This window comes from Colossoma macropomum, unplaced genomic scaffold, assembly GCF_904425465.1.
Source record: "Colossoma macropomum unplaced genomic scaffold, Colossoma_macropomum, whole genome shotgun sequence".
NCBI classification, from domain to species: domain Eukaryota; kingdom Metazoa; phylum Chordata; class Actinopteri; order Characiformes; family Serrasalmidae; genus Colossoma; species Colossoma macropomum.
Genome location: NW_023494790.1, coordinates 38,299,399 through 38,320,075, shown reverse-complemented (window position 1 = coordinate 38,320,075; position 20,677 = coordinate 38,299,399). Strand labels below are relative to the sequence as shown.

Here is a 20,677-nt window from a genome sequence, read left to right as displayed (position 1 = left end):
TTGAGTTTTGACATTTTTGGCCTGAACTGAAGGTCTAGCTCTTATAGTCACAGTTAACACAGTTGGTACACTCGATTTCAGAAGAAACACTAGAGGATCATGTGTCTTCAACCTTCTGGATGTGTACTGGACTTCCATGAAAACGATAACGTAGGTCATTTCACCCTCAGAAAAGAAAATGTTTCTCATCTGGAACTGTCCAGTGCGTAGATTACTGAACTGCGAGTGCTGCCTGTTCTACGCTGTGTTTAGATGTTCTTCTGTCTGAGTGGATTCCTCAGAAAACTGGGCTCATCTCGTGGCATAAGAGGTCACAGAGCGCAGCAGAACATTCCTGACAACAGCAGTTACCTCACATGGGAGTGATGAATCATGGGAGCTCTGGTATATTTCCCACTCAGCCTCAAATGCAGAAACATATTGACGTTGTTTTGAATACTGAACTGAAGCTCAGAGCGGCCGACGCCCTCTAGCTCATCATCAGTGCAGAGATTCCTGTGAGCTTTGCTTGTGAATTCCGTGTCATATAATGTTTGTGGACTCAAACTTCCTTTTTCCTGTAAGAAATGAAATGAACATTAAATGGAAGTGTTCCTATGGGAAACTGAATGGGAATGACACTCCAGTCACGTCCTTCGTCTCCAGTGTATCCGAAAAAAGCTTTTCCTGAAACACCGTCACGCTATTTCAAAACAAACCCCCAGTTACAGTATACAGGGTTTAGATGGCTTTTATAGCTTTTCCCACTGCAGAGCTCAGCGTCTGACTGAGAGCTTTAGGCTCTCTGATGCTCCATTTCTGGAGCCGGGCCGAGGCTGTAGTGACCCTAATGGTGACCCTACAGTGGGCAGGTTAATAGACTGACTATAAAACATACAGTGATAGCTGGAGTCTTAATGGAACATCCACAGACTCAGTGCTCAGACGGGTCAAATTAGAACCTACATTAAATTCTGTATGTCTAAAAGTCTGAAAGTAAAAGTGGTATTTTAGTGTCTTGTACAGCCCCCCACTGTACTCCCTCTTCACGCACAACTGCAAACCCATTCATGATTCCAACATCTTTTATTTTGCGGATGACGCCACCGTGATAGGCTTGATCTCCAACAGCATCAAGTCAGACAACAGAGAAAAGCTTGAGAAATTGGAGTGCTGGAGCCGGGACAACAACCTCGCTCTGAACTCAAAAAAACAAAAAACTGTTTTTGAATTTCAAGCTGAAACAAAACAGTCAACATCCCATCAGCATCAACAGCGAGAGGGTGGAGTCAGTTCAGAGTTTCACATCACATCAGCCAAGACCTGACCCGGTCCATCAACTCAACAGCGATGGCCAAGAAAGGTCTTCCGAGGCTTCACTTCCTGAGGAGCCTGATGGAAGCTCAACTCCCACAACTTCTACAGGAGGCCACAGAGTCCATCATCACGCACTGCGTTACTACATGGTACTCAGAGCACAGCAAGGCCCAGTACATCATTAAAGGCCCAGAGGATCACCGGCTCATAGCTTCTACCACTGGAAGAACTCACTGCAGCCTCAAATGAAAGCCAGCAGAGACCCGACCCACCCTGGGCACGGCATCTTCACCTCTCTGCCGTCTGGTAAGCTCTACAGAGCCGTTTTACCCAGTGCTGTCTCACTGCTGAACACACAGCGCTCACACAGCGCTCACTCCCCTCTTATAGCAGCAACACCGCTGATCACTGTGTCCCATAATCCTTATGAATAAGAGCCTTTCCTCTACTGTAGTTAGTGCACACATGCACTTTAATTAGAGCTGTACTGGACCTCAGCTGTGCTACTACACTGACACTTCTGCTCATCCTGCTCTGTGTGCAGTCCATTTCTAAAGGCCCTGACCACACTGTCCCAAACACCATGAACATAACGTGCAATATATCTCAGCACTGAGCCTGTTTTCCTTACTTATTTACCCCTCTTTAAATGCAGTAATTATTTATTCTACCAGGCCTTTAAGTGCAATAACTGTTTTATGTAATATTCCTCCAACGTTGCTCTCAGTACCAGACACTTTATTCTTTATTCTGTGTGTATATTTACTTTGTACATTTTGTTTGTTCCATATTTTTATCTTATAGTCTATAAGTGTGTTTATACTTTTATACTCCAAAGTTTTACCTTTAAATAAGCAGCACCTCATTGTACTTCTACAGTTTGTATTTATTTACCATTGATATTTTCCTACAGTATTTCCTGCAACATCTCAATTAAGAGCCATAATCCTTGGAAATAACGACTCTTCTCACAGTCCTGTTCAGGCGCACTCTGCACTTTAGTACATTCATTGTAAAGTACATAATGACTGAAAACATGTATTCACTGTATATACTGCTGTATTCACTATATATATCACACTATCCTCTGTACATGCCTCTGTATCCATTGTATTCACTGTATATAATGTATTTACTGTACACCATGCCATAATTCTTATGAATGAAAATCTTTCCTCTACTGTAGTTAGTACAGATATGCACTTTAACCTATTGCAAATATGCATACTATATGAAGATATTAACATATACATTCACTCAACTATATATATTTTCTGCTGTATCCGCTATATATGTCACTGCATTGACTATAAATGCCACTGTATCCCCTGTGTATGCCACTGTATACACTGTATACCATGCCATAATCCATATGAATAACAGTCTTTCCCGTACTGTAGTTATGCACTGTATGCAGTGTATGTATCACCATGTTCATTCGATGTACCAGCGTCCGCTGTATATACCACGGTATCTACTGTATATACCACTGCAATAAGTGCATATACCACCATATATACCACTGTGTCCACTGTATATACCACTGCAATAAGTGTATATACCACTGTATATACCACTGTACCTACTGTATATACCATTGTAATAAGTCTACATACCACCATATATACCACTGTGTCCACTGTATATACCACTGTATCTACTGTATATACCACTGTAATAAGAGTATATACCACCATATATACCAGTGTCCACTGTATATACCACTGTGTTCAGTTTATATACCACTGTATCTACTGTATACCACTGTATCTGCGCTGAACTCCCATTACACACACTGTGCATTGCCCTTAGACTGTTTGTGTGCTGTCTGTAACTTTTTTGTATGTATTTGATGTGATTTTAGGAGAAACTCCTTCCATGACTGATAACTTATCGAATCTGCAGGCTAAGCGCGCCTGGAGAAATAAACTCCATTACCCATAATGCACTGCGGGAGCGGGTCAAAGTGCAACTGTCATGTCTGCCTTGGAAACAGCTGAGGCAGGAGTGTGTGAGAAGTTAATGTTTATTAAGCGTCCCTGAGCGCAGTGTGAGAGTGCTGGGGCAGACGGAGTGGTCAGGCAATGCTGGCTGTATGAGCGGCTCTGCGGGGCTGGACTGCTGCGGAGGGCTCGGTAACCTGGACTACTCTCAGGTAACTTCAGCTCAGGGCGCCTGTAGAGAGCTTCAGTACCGCGGTGAACACAGACGGACCACAGAGACTCGCCTTCACTCGGGCTACGGCTCTAATTACTGTTCAGCTCGGGTTCCCTCCCTGTTCACCAGCTTCTTATTCCAACACCCGTTCCACCTTAAATAGTGCAGCAGTTAAATCTGACCATTTAAGATGGAACAAGAAAAGCCAACTTAAAGGGAAACTCCGACGATTTTTCAAAATTCTTGCATAATTAGATGGTTAAGATGTAAATAGAGCGGTTCAGAGCGGTTCAGAGCGGTTTGGTGTGAAACGCTCTGTTTTAGAGAAACTTACCGAGTCAGAACTGTTCACAGTGGTGGTGATAGGAACCAGACGTCCACCTCTAAAAGCTCCTCACAGAAAGTTCCTACAGTAAATGGTTATGAATTCACTGCCTGATGACTGAGACACTGTTTTATGATAGTTTTGAGAACTTAAACTCCATTCATGGTGGAGGGATACATGCAGGGCGCTGTGAGGCAAAATAGTCCCCAAAGAAAACTTATTATTTCAGATTTTCCACTATTTCCCATCATCAACATTCCATATAAACTCAGAAGACTCGTGTAGGTTCACTGGTGGTTCTGGATAGTAAATAAAATGTCTATATCTGTGTTGTAGTCATGGCGACCCCTGGTTCCTATCACCACCACTGTAAAGACATCTGAACCATTTCACACCAAACCACTCTGAATCTCTCTGTTTACACACTGAGTTATGCAGAAATTTAGAAAAATGGTGGAATCCCCCTTTAAGCTTAGTAATCGCTGGGTACTCCTATGGCACTGTGTGATACAGTGTGCTGTTTGGGTGCTGGAGCCAGTTTTTATAAGACTAGTAAAACCTTTGTATTGGCCCAGTCCCATTTCACCCCTCGCCCCTACCCCTCAGCCCTCCCCCTCCGTTTTGCGTGTTATCGTCTAGAGGTAGGCTGTCCCGATATCAGAGACGCTCCAAACAGACTGTTATGAGAAAAAAAGGAAAAACAGCAAGAAGGCTGAACAAGAGACCAGAGAGACCCACGAATGTGAGAATTTTCTGTTAAACGTTACGATAACCACTGTTTTATATTAGTTTAATGATGTTTCAGTGTATTTTGGTCCGTTTTATCATAACAAGCATAATAATCTCTAGCAGTGCTGACGACTCAGGAGCTAAATTTCCCGTTCCACCTTAAATAGTCCAGCAGGACTGAGGTGCCTAAATGTAACTGCTGCTCCATTTAAGGTGGAACGGAAAAATCTGAACAGGAAGCTGGTGAATATCTGACTTCAGCTTCATATCACTGAAGAATTAGGGGTGGGTGATAATAAATAATTGCCCCCCTCTTTGAAGTCACATGATCCCTAAATGTAACTAAAGCCCAGCAGTGAGGAGCTGAACTTTACCCTCCTCTGCTGTCACTGCAGACTGGCAGGGTCACCTACAGAGCAGCGCTGGTAGCTGTTAATGAAGTGATGCTCTTTTTATCTGAGGGGGTAAGAATGAGAAATGGGACGGGGCCTTTCACTGTGTGGTTTATTATTGTTATTAACTTTGTTCATTCTAATGTATTAACTTTATTAATTCATGCTGAATTTATTAATGATTACGTATTAATTTTATTAGTGCTAACTTTAATGTTGTTCATGCTAAGTTATTAACTTTATCAATGCTAATTCTTTTACTGTATTAATGTCAAATTATTATCTGGACTAATAACTGCTGGTCAAAACGACGATATTTATTGTTTTCTTGATAAATTACATCACAGCATACTTTCCTGATCAGATCATAGACATGGGCAGTACTACTGAACTGACTCACTACCTCACTGACTCACCGTCTTACTGACTGTCTGAATCACTGACTCACTGGCTTACCGACTTACTGCCTCAGTGACTCACTGCCTCAATGACTCTCTGACTGTCTGACTTACTGGCTCTCTGACTCACTAATTCTTTGACTCTGACTTTCTGACTCACTGACTCTGCCTCACTGACTCTCTCTAACTCTCTGATTCACTGACTGTCTGACTCTGACTGACTCACTGAGTCACATTCTCACTGACTCTCTGATTCTCTCACTCTCTGACTTACTGACTCTCTTACTCATTTACTTGCTGACTCTGACTCTCTGACTCTCTGACTTTGCTTTTGAGCTTAAGCGGGGAGTTTGTCACTGTCGCCAGTGTTTTCTGCCTTTCAGGGAACCCGGCCAAAAGATAATCCAGAGCTGTGTCGGAACATTAGAACGTTAGAACGCCTGTGTATGGGGTTAGTTTTGTGCCAGAAGTTTCAAAGAAAATAATAAAATCCACAAGCAAAATGTTTTTGACCGCAACGGAGGAGAGATCGTTCAAGATGTGGATACCAAGGAACTTAAAACCAGACGCACCTCAGCTCTGTTGATGTAGATGGGGGACCTGCACCTCGTCCCTGTAGGCCACCTCATCGTCACCTCTGATCAGACCGGTCAGACCTGGAGGGGATCCCTGTATTAAATGCTGAACCGCTGACAGATGAGCTTTCACAGTCCAGGTGGGTCAGTACAGTGTGACCTGTTGACCTGTTGCAGCGGTAGGCAAACTGGTGTGGGTCCAGTGTAGCAGACAGGCAGGAATTCAAATGAGAAAGAGCTGGTCTTTCAAAGCACCTGGAGGTGATGGAGGCGAGTGCGACAGGGAGGACGTCATTCAGAGCTGAAGCAGTCGGCTGCTTTGGTACAGTATAACGTAATCTGGACATTCAGATACTTTACGTTTCGCTTGTGGATTCTGTTACTTTATTTGAAACTTTTGGCACAAAATGAACTAAATAGCTCCGAGTCTGTCATCAGTCTTCACCACCGAGTCCGCCGAGTCCGCCGAGTCCACTCCCAGCCTCTGTGCTGAGTTCACATTCATTATATTTCTGTCCTGTGTGGGTGTTTATAATGATAGATGCTACAAAGGAAGTTCTCAGATCAGAGTTTATATTTAGAGTCACTAATAACAACAGTAAGTCTGTCACAGTGAGCAGCTCCATTCTGCAGTAATAATGCAGACTGTTAATGTTTCCTATTACAGACTAATCATCATAAACAAAGGCTGTTTCCCCACTTAGTCTCCCACTGTAACACAGCGTCCTCAGAAAGACGCGTTAGAACAGTTTGTCAGCGTCAATGTTTGTGCAGTTTATGCAGACTTACTGTCTGTTTGTGCAGTTTATGCAGACTTACTGTCTGTTTGTGCAGTTTATGCAGACTTACTGTCTGTTTGTGCAGTTTATGCATGTCTTTTTCAGACTTTATGCAGAATTTGTGCCGTTTATGTAGGTTTGGTGTGGTTGTGTGCAGTTTGTGCAGGCTTGTTGTGAGTGTGCAGGTTCAGTGATGATAGCCTGTTTGTGTTCCTCTCCTGGGGGGATGTCAGCTCCTCTCTGTTTCTGTAAACAAAAGCAGCAGGTATCTGAAAGGCTGCTTTGTTGTGCTCTGATGGTCTCTTATATTGAATTGCGTCATTAGACTGTAATTCACAGCGTAGCGGTGACATCCCTGCAGGCTGTAGGCTTCTCCACACATTAGGGTAAGAAAGTAGCTGAGTCACTTTTAGGAAGGAGTCTGTTTTCTTTAGACGATACGTCTGAACTTCATGTACGTTTGTATTAAAGGGAAAAAGTCACAGCAGTAAAGCTTTCAAACTCATCTTTAGATTTAAAGGAGCAGTGAGTGATGTTTATTACAAAAATGAAACGCTGGGTTTAAAAGTGACTCATTGTCTTTAAGTTTCTTTCAAACGTAGAGTCACCTGAGACGACGACTCGGATTCCTTCGTGGGCGTGTATGAACCACTGTGTCAGAGCGATGCGCAGGTCCAGGCGGGCAGTGCCGTGTTTAGATCGTGTGACAGCAGCAAAACACAGGAGACCTGTGTCGGCAAAGAAGCACACACTTAAAAAAAGATGGTTCTGTATAGCACCAAAAAGGGTTCTTCTACTGTCACAAGTTTCACATCATTAGAACAGAAGAACCCTTTTGGTGCTCAGGGAGAGTAAATAACTGGCTCAGCTGTCAATCAGCGTCAACTGTCAGTGATCACAAATACAGAATGATTTACATTTGAGGTCAGAAGCAGCTGGATTTCAAGCAAACTGCGTAAAGCTGCTTGAGGCATGTGGTGGCTGTTACGTGTTGCTTGGACAGATAACAGTTACTGTCTAAAGTAGCGCTGGGCAACAGGACATCATCATCAGCATCATGATAAATTATGTCACAATACAAAGCATCATGCTTTCCTGAACATGTCGTCTATCGTCAGTGCTTGTAGACGCTGACCAACTGCATGTTTCATTATAAAGAGAGCAAAATTAGATTTAGTGCCAAAAATGGAATAAAAATCGTGTTTACAGTATTTTAATAATGCAGCTCTACTGGCTCTTTTTTCTCTGTTCCAGCTGATCAGACGTCTGAATAAATAAATATCCTGACATGTCGTGTATCGTGAAAATAGAAGTATCACAATATTAGATATTTGCCGTATCACCCACCCCCAGTCTAAACTGGCTGTGAGAACAAAACAGAATCTAGAAACAAACTCTCCTCGTTCGCCCCCCCCTCGTTCCTCAGGTGGCTGCAGGTGGACTGATCTTCTCCTCTTGTTCTGCAGGTGGACTGATCTTCTCCCCGTTCAGTCTTCTGCTTTTGTCTCTCAGGTGGACTGATCTTCTCCCCTTATTCTGCAGGTTTACTGTTCTCCCCTTTGTTCTGCAGGTGGACTGATATTCTCCCCTTTGTTCCGCAGGTGGACTGATGTTCTCCCCTTTGTTCTGCAGGTGGACTGATCTTCTCCCCTTTGTTCTGCAGGTGGACTGATCTTCTCCCCTTTGTTCTGCAGGTGGACTGATGTTCTCCCCTTTGTTCTGCAGGTGGACTGATCTTCTCCCCTTTGTTCTGCAGGTGGACTGATGTTCTCCCCTTTGTTCTGCAGGTGGACTGATGTTCTCCCCTTTGTTCTGCAGGTGGACTGATCTTCTCCCCTTTGTTCTGCAGGTGGACTGATCTTCTCCCCTTTGTTCTGCAGGTGGACTGATGTTCTCCCCTTTTTTCTGCAGGTGGACTGATCTTCTCCCCTTTGTTCTGCAGGTGGACTGATCTTCTCCCCTTTGTTCTGCAGGTGGACTGATCTTCTCCCCTTTGTTCTGCAGGTGGACTGATCTTCTCCCCTTTGTTCTGCAGATGGACTGATCTTCTCCCCTTTGTTCTGCAGGTGGACTGATCTTCTCCCCTTTGTTCTGCAGATGGACATGTCTGTGCTGTCAGAGGTGGTGAAGCACATTGACGTGATGCAGCCCCGCTTCTGTGTGGCCGTCATCGCCATCATCTTCAACCCTTTCTTCTGGAACGTGGTGAGTTCCAGCACTGTCATGTGGAACTGAGCGCCTAGCTGTAGCTCTGCATTAGCGCACAGCATGTTAGCGCTGATTAGAATGAGAAACGGTGGGCGTGTCTTCTTTTCACTTTTAATGTGAAATGGATTTACTGTCTGTCTCTCTGTCTGTCTCTCTGTCTGTCTCTCTGTCTGTCTCTCTGTCTGTCTGTCTGTCTATTGTAAATAATTTCGTAATTGTCCTCTGCCAGAAAACTGCTGTAGATCACTGTAACTGCTCTCCTATCGTGTCCTCATCTCTCACTGTGCTCTTTATCTGGATGTAAAGATGTATATGGATATTCTACCAAATGAGTTCAGACTCATAGGAAAAACCTGCTTAAAAAACAATGAAGTATTCAGAGCTTAGATATTTATAAGAATAATGTTATCGTCTATTTACAACCAAGGCATTAACAGGGTACTTCCTACTGGGAGGAGTCTGTCCCAAACCCTAACTTCCAAATTTACACTTCTGAAATTAATACTTACATTTTTTGATTGTTTGTTTCTTTAAGAAATACAATATAAAAAACCAACCTTTACTTTGAAAATGCTGTCCTATATTCTGTCACTACCAAAACAGTTTTAGTCTGTAGGCGGGGCCTTGTTTTAGCCCCGCCCTTGCATTTTAGAGCAGGAAGTGAGGCTGCATCCCTGTCCCTCGTGGCCACATGGTGAGCAGTTAGATCCCATTGTTTTGAAGTAAATGTGTCCCAAAGTCTGAAAATCAGTGTGGAACATTAAGAATCGCCATATTTTCTGCAGTTCAGCACTTTTTAGTGTTTTAATGAAAAATATGATGATTTTCTGTGTGAACAGCTGTTCAGAGCTGTGTTTGCTGGTCTGTACTGGCTGAGTTTCTGAGTTAAATAAGCTAAAATTGTCACTGAAACAGACACTACTGAAACAGACACTACTGAAACATTTACAGTTTGGTAGAGTTATGATTGTTTTGGAATGTTCAATCATTAGTTTTAATACAATAAAGATAATTAAGGTTTAGAGTCACTCAAAGCAAAAGGATTTTAGTCTAAAGTCCAAGACCAGTTGAAAGTCCCAAATGAGTTTCAGCTCTGACTCTGAAATAGTTCAATAGAATAATTTATATACAGAAAAATAGAATTTTAGACAACTAAATTATCTTTAAACATACAATAAATATTAGATCTATCTTCAGTGATCTGTCTGTAACATGACTGACACAGAAAAGCAGCAGTGCTGGGTGTTTAAAGCAGCAGTAGTGTGAAAAATAATGAACACTGCAATAAACATTTGTTGGTTGTGATATAAATGTATGATTTGGCATTGGGGGTGTTGTTTAAGGAGCGTATGGAGTTGACATCATGGGATGAGGGTTTAAGGAGCAGGTGGAACTGACAGCATCATTGGTTGTTAGATAAGATAAAGGAAGAAGGCGTGCAGTTCCAGCGCGGTCCCGAGGGAACACGCAGAGGCCTGGTGCATGTTCCCACTCTGTAATAAGGGAACATGGTGTTTCCCTCCTGTTTGGCCCTGTTTTCCACTCGAGACGTCCTCGTCTGTGCCACCTTTTCATTCACAGAGAGCTCAACCTTCAGCCTGGGCATCATTAGGACATCGTGGGTTGTACTCTGCCTAATGGAGCAGACCTGTGACACGCTGTGTGTACACAAGAGTGGAGTTATTACCTCATCAGAGGTTTTTGAGTGCAAATGAAACCATGTTTAGTCAGAGTCACATATTTACAGTCCGTAAGTGAAGACCATGGGCAGAGATTAAGCCCAGCCCTAGACTGCACAGCATTTGGAATAGAGATTCTCAAATAAAAGGAAAATGTGCTCTAGGACTAGACTTAACCCTGACCAAGACGACCCTGTAGTAGGCACACCAGTGTTAATACAGGTGGAGATTCTAAACAAATGAACAAACAGTTATTGACGGTGTTTGAAGTTTCAAATATTTGGGAGTTTGAGTCGATGACAAGCCAAGTTTTTTAGGCACTTTGTTTTATTACTAGGACTCTGGAGCTTCGGCAGTAATCAACAGTGAATGTTTGAAGCTTTGCCTCATGGGGGGGCGGGGCTTGAGAAAGTCGTTCAGAAAATTTACATCCAAAGCTGGCTGCTTTCCTTGCAGAGCGCTGCAGCACCCACAGTACGGCTTAGCCCCGCCCACCAGGCCTGCTAGCCTCTCTACGTGGCTGCCTGGGGGGTAACAGCACAGCACACACACAGGTTCCCCAGAGCTTCACAGCAATTAAAAAGGATAAATATAGTCCAAGAACGTGCAGACAGAACGTGCAGACAGAACGTGCAGACAGAACGTGCAGACAGAACGTGCAGACAGAACCTGCTGTTGCGTTGCTGTGCTGCATTGTAACCAGTTCAGTGTATTAAAGAGAAAGAACTGTTTCTGTTGGGCTGTTTCAGGACTTTTATGTTGAAGAGCCTGAATGTGGGGGCAGTGGTGGGTTTTCTGGAGTAGAGCAGAGTGTTTTAGCTGTTGGCGCTGGAGAGGCTGGGTTTCTTCTCGCCGTGTTCGGAGCTGTTTTCAGCAAATTAAAAATAAAGCTGCGTTACGGACAGAAACCTCGAGACGTCCGAGTTCCTCCTGAGAACCCTGATCGGTACAGTGTTCTGCAGTTCACCTTTATTGATCACCAACATTTAGCCAAAAAATAACATCTGAACCCCAAAATTCTGTACCGAAGCCCGTACCTACGTATAGAACATATATCCGGTTGACCGAGTTACCGCCCTATATTTACCCAACATTTTGTAGTTTATGGTATGTCATATAGGGCTAATATAAGTTTGCTGAAAGATGTTGTGTAAAAGACGACCAGCACTAGCTCATCTGAAGGGGCAGCCTCGGTTCTCCTAGCGTGGGCTAGAGGGGTATAAAGCCCTCCAGCATTGGGCTGTGGAGCAGTGGAACTGTGTTCTCTGGAGTGATGGAGCTCCATCCAATACCTTTGGGATGAGTTGGAGTGGCCCAGAACTGACCATCCAACATCAGTACCTGACCTCACTGATGCTCAATCAAATCCTCACAGCCATGTTCAACATCTAGAGCCTTTCCAGGGGAATAGAGGCTGTTACTGCAGCACAGACTCACTATTAACACCTTCATTTCAGAAGAAACTCTGCAGATGTTTGGACGGTTGGTGGATAACAGTGGTGAGCAGTGCTGGTTTGCTTCACTGGCTTCTTTCCCTGTACGTAATGTGTGTAATTGCCAGCGGGGCTGGTGATGTTTCCTTCCTATGAGGCGTATTTGGGACACCACACCACAGGTCCTCACTCTCCTTCTGCTCCTCTGGGATTGTTACAGCATCTGTTGACACACTAACTCTGCCCACTCTGTCTTTTTTGGATATTTAGGTTTTTAGGACAGGAAGTGACCATGTGAGGCACCGCGAGTCTGGCAGTGATGGTCACTCAGCGATGCTACCTCCGCTAAGCTGGCCACACAATAGAGAGTGAGACAGATCTGTCACAAATGAATGAAGCTCTTCGTTCAGTGAGGTTACAGATCCATAAATGGTTTTATTGTTTGATTAGCCTCGTTCTGTCACTCGTGTTCGCTGCTCCTCATTACCGTCTCTGTCGCGGTGAGGCGCATATTTACCGTTTGTCTTATAAATGTCTGCTTTTTAAGCGGTTTAAATGTGAACTCTTTGTCCATCCTTTGATAGAATGCACAGTATTTGTGGCTGCGACAGAGAGATAGTGGCTGTTTTTCCTCAGTAAGAGATGCTCTGTGTTTAGTCTGTTTAGCTTAATGCCCAGGAATATCACTACATCAGTTAGTTGTAATGTGACGAAACCAGCCAGACACTCTCAGGTAAAAACAGAAAAGAGGTTTTACTAGTTAGAACACAATCTGTACTCTTGGTCATTAAACATGCGTAGGTCAAATCCAAAGTCAGCCTGATACAAAAACAGAACAAAGACAGGAGCAGACAAACTCGATCCAAAAAGGGGAAGGAAAAAGTCGCAAAGTCCAAAAACACAGACAGAAAGTCGGGAAATCAATCAAACACAGGATGGAGCGCCCAGTAGCTGTAGTGAAAGAAGCGACCCCTCACAATGACTGAACTAAAGCCCAGGCGTTAAATACTATCAATCACAGGTCATATGATCACATGGCAAACAAGACAGGTGCACCAGATTAGTATTCAGGGGATCGATGATTGGCTGTGGATGGTGGTGTGACAATCAAATGATCACCAAGGGAGTTGTGTGACCTTTGTACAGTACAGTGCAGGTTACATGAGGGTTGAGCAGAATCATGACCTGGAACCTACACTAGGGTTCTGTTTGTGGAGTTCAGCTCAGCCTTCCCATCCCAGATCCCATCTGACAGTGGACCATGGACTTCCTGACAAACTGGAGGCAGCAGGTGCGGATAGGAAAACACACATCAGACCTCCGGATCTTCAGTACTGGAGCACCACAAAGTTCCGTGCTCTCACTCCTTCTCTTCAGTCTCTACACCAACGACTGTGTCTCTAAGGAACCAGCTGTGAAGATCCTGAAGTTTGCAGATGACACGGGTGGTGGGATTCACAGCCAATGGGAAGGAGTCTGACTAGTTGAGTAGCTGGTCTCCTGGTGCAGCAGCAACCACCTGCTGCTGAACACAGAAGAGATGGTGGACATCTGGGGCACCCCCCCCAACCCCCTCATCATCAATGGCTGTGTAGCTTCCACTGTTGAGTCACTCAGGTTCCTGGGCACCACCATATCCAGGGACCTGAAGTGGGAGAGGAAAACGTCTCCAACCCCAAGAAAGACATTTCTGGCACTTTCCTTGAATAGAGTTCATTTTTTTCTTTTTAAAAGCAATACAATGTCTGTTGTTTTTCTGTAAAAAGTGAAGAGAGCGTTAACTTAAAATAAACTTATTATAATTATACACAACAAATCTGTATCCACATTTAATATGGTGATTCTGGGCCCACCTCACTCACACTGAACTTCTTTATGAAATTAAAATCTTCCGCTAACACCATAATTACAGTACTGCCTCATTTGGTTCTTTTCCAAAACAATGTTAAAATAAATATTTTCCCTTTTAATTTATTTAGTATACAAATAAACCAAAAAAGTCTTTTTAATCTGTCCCACATTTAATGTGCAAACCTGTTCCCCCTCATAAAAAGTAAAAAAAGGAAAATTCCATTCATTATTTAGTATAATATATACAGGAATTTGCATCATCTTGTTGTTTTCTGCAGAATGATGATGGTTATTAGTAATTAGCATGCAACATGTGCACCCTGACGAGCTGGCCGCTCCTGAATGCTGCTTATTTTGGGCTAAATTATTCAATTCAGTTATTTTAAATGAAAATGAAAATGAAAATGGCTCGAAACAAAAATTTTAAAGAAAATTGTTTTAATTAAAACAATTCCTCAGCCTTCGCTGCTCTGTGTTTTATAGGTTTCTATTAATGTCAGCTTAATAGGGAATGTGATCCCTGTGTATTATTTTTGGTGAAAACAGCTCATATAGTGTCTGATTTAACAGCCAGAGGTGGGAAAATCACACATTACTTAAACTTTGATTAACACTTTGTCCCAAAAAAGTTTCTAAAGACTTTTGAGGCCTAAATTGAGCTCTGTTTAAGGTAGACTGCCTCACCTTGCCTCAGATGACGATGCTGAGTGCTTTATGCAGCAGTAATTTTAAGCGTACGCTAAAGCTAAGCTAAATAAAGCTCCCGAGGTCAGTGACTGTGCAGAGGCTGGGCTGCTGAATCTGTGGCAGGTGTCTCAGGATTATCAGTGAAGCTGATCAGCTGCTCCGTCGTTGGTAATGAGCTGTGGGCGGTGAAGCTGGGGTCATGTGACTAGGGGGGATTTGAGGAGCCCTGAGCTGAGGATTTCTCTCCTGATGGGTGGTGAGGCAGCTGGAAGTCTGTGCAGGAAGCGGCTGGTGTTAGTGTTAATTAACATGTGCGCACATGAACACTCAGTCATTACTGTGAGCGGCTGATGGAGAACGCTCGTTTCTTACTATAAGTGATATTAGCGGTCACTTAAGGTCAGTTCTCTTATGTAATGAGTTAGGCCATCTGGGTTGAGTCACTGTTTGTGTTCTGAGGCCGGTTGACCCAACTGTCTGTAAGTTCAAACGTAGGCTAGTTGTGATGATGAGGGGTTCACTACGTTAAGGTTTACGCACTGCTATAAACCAAATGTTCACTTTGAGCTTAGTTAAATATTAAATATTAAACCACCTCCTAAGCAGGAATATTTCGAGGAAACCACATAGAAAGCTCAAAAACGGCCCAAAACATGACTTGAAAAGCATGATCTATATAGAACCTTTTTGAAAAGGGTTCTGCTGTTGTTATGATGTCAAGCTTGTATCAATAGAAGAACGCTTTTTGGTGCTATATAGAACCATAAACGCATTCTCCACTGATCTGAAGAACCCTTTCACCATGCAAAGAACTGTTTAATCATGGAAAGGGTTTTTTTTTTGAGTGTTCATGGTTCTATATAGAACCATTTTTGTACTAAAGAAAGCTTGAAGAACCATCTTTTTTTAGGTGTGTAACTGAGTACATAGTGAAGATTTTGCACAAATTTAGGTACAAACTTACACAAAACTGTTTCAGACTAGTCTATTACTAGTCTTCATCTATTACACTAGTGTGGACTTCACCCGTCTCTCACAGACCCACCACAGTACGGAGGTAAATATGGCGAAACAGAACGTCTACATTATAGAAGCAATGCAGCTTTAAACTAAACTCCACAAACACCCTCTCCACCGTCTGTACACAAGGAAGTCTGCTTCCTGTTCACCAGCTTCTTATTTAAATTTCTGTTCCACTTAAAAGGTGCAGCAGTTACGACTGAACATTTATGTAACTGCTGCACCTTTTAAAGTGGAACAGAAATTTAATGTATGCTGGAACGGAAAATTCAGTGAAGAAGTGAACTTGAGCTTTGTCGCGGTTACTGTAGTCACTCCAACTAATTCAGCTCCTGCCAGAAAATAAAAGCTTATAAAAAAGAAGTGAAAAATCCTGCTGCCATGGAATTGTGTACGTTGCCATGGTTATTGTCAATGATCTGAAACACAAACACAGCCCTGATCAGACAGAGAAGTGGAGTTTTTATAGCTTTCAGCTCCATTAGAATTTTTTTGCAAGGTGATTTTGGTTAATGAGCATCGTCATATATTTTTAGGATTACTGAGATAGGTTTAATGTCAGGTTCTCACCATCTTCAGAAAAAGGAACACCAGCAGGATAAAAGGCTTCTTGGTCAATTAGAGTGAGGAGCTGAATTACATAAGGACTACAGACACGAGGAGACGCCCGCCTGGTGGGCTGGGGCCTGACCACAGTGACCTCTTATTAGCCTGGAGTATGGATTTCTGCTCTATCTCCAGAATCTGATCAAGGACAGACAAATGGAGCTTAAAGAACATTATGGAGAAATGGACAGAGCGGGTATTCTGAGCGGAGAGAGAGAGAGAAAGAAGGACAGTGAAGCAACAAAATCACCTCTCAGTACAGACTTCCACATTTTTACTGAAAGCTAGTTCTCTTTTTTCTATTTTTCCTGTGAATTTACAAACCCAATTCTGAAAAGTTGGGACAGCAGATAAAATGTAAATAGTAACACAAAGCAGTGATTTATAGATCAACTCTGACCTGCATTTGAATAAAAACAAGACATGTAATGTTTTACCTTATTAGCTCTGTTTTTTGTAAATATATGCTTATTCTGAAATTGATGTGCTCTAAAATGTTGTGACAGGTGCAAATTAAGAGGGGGGGGGTGTTAGTGGGTAACCTGAATATCTGTGAATGTCACATTAACACTAAACACACCAAGAAGCATTCTGCACGTGTTATAACAGCATGGCTGAGTATTCAGAGAGTGAGGGTTCTAGACTGACTTGCCTGCAGTCCAGAACTGTCGTTATAAAGCACAAAATATGACAACAAAGGTCCTGTATGGATGCACAGCTGAAGACGTGTATATGTACTGAGTTAATAGAAAGATGATGTAACTCAGGGGTCAATCATGCTGTCCCAGCATCAAATTTGGAAAGAGTGTTTATTTACAAAAACAACAAAGTTTAAAAGATAAAACATCAAATACTGTCTTCAAAGTTAAACAGGTCAAGCTCAATTATTAATCACTGCTTTCTCTCTTTATTAGCATTTCACATATCGTCCCAACATTTTTGGAACTGGTTCTGCATTAAGAGTCACATTAATATTAAGCATCTTTTTTTATTTTAAGCCTGTTGAAGTGTTTGGTCTGTTTTTTAGCCTGTGTGACGTTTTGAGCCTCTTTCCTCGTTCCGGCTCCATTCAGTGAAAACATCACACTGAGCTCAGACTTTTTATTGGAAGCCTTATTTTGGAATAATGTGATTTTGTAATTTGTAATTTCCATTTTAACTTTAATAGATCAGTCGTGTATGTGATGTTGATGTTGCTAACGGGGTTATAATTCCTCTGAAGCCTCCACACTGTCTGAATTATTAAGGAGCTTAATTGGGTTGAATTTTGGGGTGGATTAGAGCTCAGAGGATGCAGCAGTGACTCACTGTAAGTGCAATAAGAGTAGCCTCTTTCATAATGAGCGCATAATTAAGGCTATTTTTAGTTGAATTACTGACAGACTTGGATATTGTCTACGTCACCTGGGGGCTGAGCTCCAGTGGGGTGATAAAACTTCTCTGCACAAGTTACACACACACACACCCCCACACACACACACACACACACACCCCCCCACACACACACACCCCAACCCAGTTTTTAAACATATAGTATTGTGATACGTTCAAATCTTTACAGAAGGACTGTAAACCTTGGATGAGGACAGTAGGACTGTCTTTACCGTGTATTAATCAATAAGTAAGATTATCTATCTTAGTAAAGTCTCAGTTAAAGCAATGAAAATTAATTAAACTGGACAGTAAACTAAAAGTTCAAATAAAATATCAGACGCTGTGTCGTGATGGTGAATGAATGTGTGTATTGTGAGGGGCCTGTGTGTATTGTGAGGGGCCTGTGTGTAATGTGAGGGGCCTGTGTGTAATGTGAGGGGCCTGTGTGTAATGTCAGGGGCCTGTGTGTATTGTGAGGGGCCTGTTTGTAATGTCAGGGGCCTGTGTGTAATGTCAGGGGCCTGTGTGTAATGTGAGGGGCCTGTGTGTAATGTCAGGGGCCTGTGTGTATTGTGAGGGGCCTGTTTGTAATGTCAGGGGCCTGTGTGTAATGTCAGGGGTCTGTGTGTATTGTGAGGGTCCTGTGTGTAATGTGAGGGGCCTGTGTGTATTGTGAGGGGCCTATGTGTAATGTGAGGGTCGTTTGTGTAATGTGAGGGGCCTGTGTGTATTGTGAGGGGCCTGTGTGTATTCTGAGGGTCCTGTGTGTATTGTGAGGGGCCTGTTTGTAGTGTAAGGGGCCTGTGTGTAATGTGAGGGGCCTGTGTGTATTGTGAGGGGCCTGTGTGTATTCTGAGGGTCCTGTGTGTATTGTGAGGGGCCTATGTGTAATGTGAGGGGCCTGTGTGTATTGTGAGGGGCCTGTGTGTATTGTGAGGGGCCTGTGTGTATTGTGAGGGGCCTGTGTGTATTGTGAGGGGCCTGTGTGTAATGTGAGGGGCCTGTGTGTAATGTGAGGGGCCTGTTTGTAGTGTAAGGGGCCTGTGTGTAATGTGAGGGGCCTGTGTGTAATGTGAGGGGCCTGTGTGTGTTGTGAGGGGCCTGTGTGTGTTGTGAGGATCCCGTGTGTATTGTGAGGGGCCTGTGTGTAATGTCAGGGTCCTGTGTGTATTGTGAGGGTCCTGTGTGTATTGTGAGGGGCCTGTGTGTAATGTGAGGGGCCTGTGTGTGTTGTGAGGGGCCTGTGTGTGTTGTGAGGATCCTGTGTGTATTGTGAGGGGCCTGTGTGTAATGTCAGGGTCCTGTGTGTATTGTGAGGGGCCTGTGTGTAATGTGAGGGGCCTGTGTGTATTGTGAGGGGCCTGTGTGTAATGTGAGGGTCCTGTGTGTATTGTGAGGGGCCTGTGTGTAATGTGAGGGGCCTGTGTGTGTTGTGAGGGGCCTGTGTGTGTTGTGAGGATCCTGTGTGTAATGTGAGGGGCCTGTGTGTGTTGTGAGGGGCCTGTGTGTATTGTGAGGGTCCTGTGTGTATTGTGAGGGGCCTGTGTGTAATGTGAGGGGCCTGTGTGTAATGTGAGGGGCCTGTGTGTATTGTGAGGGGCCTGTGTGTAATGTGAGGATCCTGTGTGTATTGTGAGGGGCCTGTGTGTAATGTGAGGGGCCTGTGTGTATTGTGAGGGGCCTGTGTGTATTGTGAGGGGCCTGTGTGTATTGTGAGGGGCCTGTGTGTAATGTGAGGGGCCTGTGTGTAATGTGAGGGGCCTGTGTGTAATGTGAGGGTCCTGTGTGTATTGTGAGGGGCCTTTGTGTAATGTGAGGGGCCTGTGTGTAATGTGAGGGGCCTGTGTGTAATGTGAGGGTCCTGTGTGTATTGTGAGGGGCCTGTGTGTAATGTGAGGGTCCTGTGTGTATTGTGAGGGGCCTGTGTGTAATGTGAGGGGCCTGTGTGTAATGTGAGGGGCCTGTGTGTAATGTGAGGGGCCTGTGTGTAATGTGAGGGGCCTGTGTGTATTGTGAGGGGCCTGTGTGTAATGTGAGGGGCCTGTGTGTATTGTGAGGGGCCTGTGTGTAATGTGAGGGGCCTGTGTGTAATGTGAGGATCCTGTGTGTAATGTGAGGGGCCTGTGTGTGTTGTGAGGATCCTGTTTGTATTGTGAGGGGCCTGTGTGTAATGTGAGGGGCCTGTGTGTAATGTGAGGGGCCTGTGTGTAATGTGAGGATCCTGTGTGTAATGTGAGGGGCCTGTGTGTATTGTGAGGGGCCTGTGTGTATTGTGAGGGGCCTGTGTGTAATGTGAGGGGCCTGTGTGTATTGTGAGGGGCCTGTGTGTATTGTGAGGATCCTGTGTGTATTGTGAGGGGCCTGTGTGTATTGTGAGGATCCTGTGTGTATTGTGAGGGGCCTGTGTGTATTGTGAGGGGCCTGTGTGTAATGTGAGGGGCCTGTGTGTATTGTGAGGGGCCTGTGTGTATTGTGAGGGGCCTGTGTGTATTGTGAGGGGCCTGTGTGTAATGTGAGGGTCCTGTGTGTAATGTGAGGGTCCTGTGTGTAATGTGAGGGGCCTGTGTGTATTGTGAGGGGCCATATGCAGTGTGTAGTGAGTGAGTGGGGTGAGTTGCTCTGCTCCGCCGTCAGTGAGTGTTACTCGAAGCTCTTTAAGGTGTGTTAAAGTGATGATTCTGCACATTAATTAAAGCGCTTTAATCAAACTGCTACGTCAGCATCGTCTCGAGGCCCCGCGCTGCAATTACACCACGGCAAGCACAGAGTATTTATAGATCATTCAGCTAATTATGGCTCAGTTATGAACCCTGATCACTTTCTCCACTACATGCTCTTTTGAAGTCTGACTTTAATTAGTTTTAATTAACGTTTGAATCCCTGAGTGAGCGCAGGAAGTGAGAAGCATCATCACCTGCTGAGAGGAGCTGTCACTTCTCCATCAACACAGAGAGAGAGAGAGAGAGAGAGAGAGAGAGAGAGAGAGAGAGAGAGAGACAGGTAGAGTAATCTGATCGCATGCCTGTAATTAATTAGTGACGGAGGAGTCAAACAGTTGTGTTTCGAATTACAGATGTGAATAAAGAACATCGCTCCAGACCTTCTGGAAGTTCTAGATATGCCCCTGTGGCTCTAACCCTGAGTTCACACCAGCAGTGACGCAGCGCT

The 20,677-nt window shown here is 43.9% G+C and overlaps 1 protein-coding gene across 4 annotated transcripts in view; it reads left to right on the top strand.

Annotated features, from left to right (window-relative positions):
• Positions 1-3,257: 3,257 nt before the first annotated feature.
• Positions 3,258-20,677, top strand: part of pemt (phosphatidylethanolamine N-methyltransferase) — a 69,936-nt gene continuing 52,516 nt past the window's right edge. For 3 of the 4 annotated variants that reach the window (XM_036573335.1, XM_036573338.1, XM_036573336.1), the window contains exons 1-2: positions 3,258-3,451; positions 8,749-8,856. In XM_036573335.1, coding sequence (XP_036429228.1) covers positions 3,392-3,451; positions 8,749-8,856 — 168 coding nt within the window. In that variant the 5' untranslated portion in view covers positions 3,258-3,391. Of the gene's footprint in view, positions 3,452-8,717; positions 8,857-20,677 lie in introns of all 4 variants that reach the window. The other variant, XM_036573337.1, reaches the window with a different exon arrangement.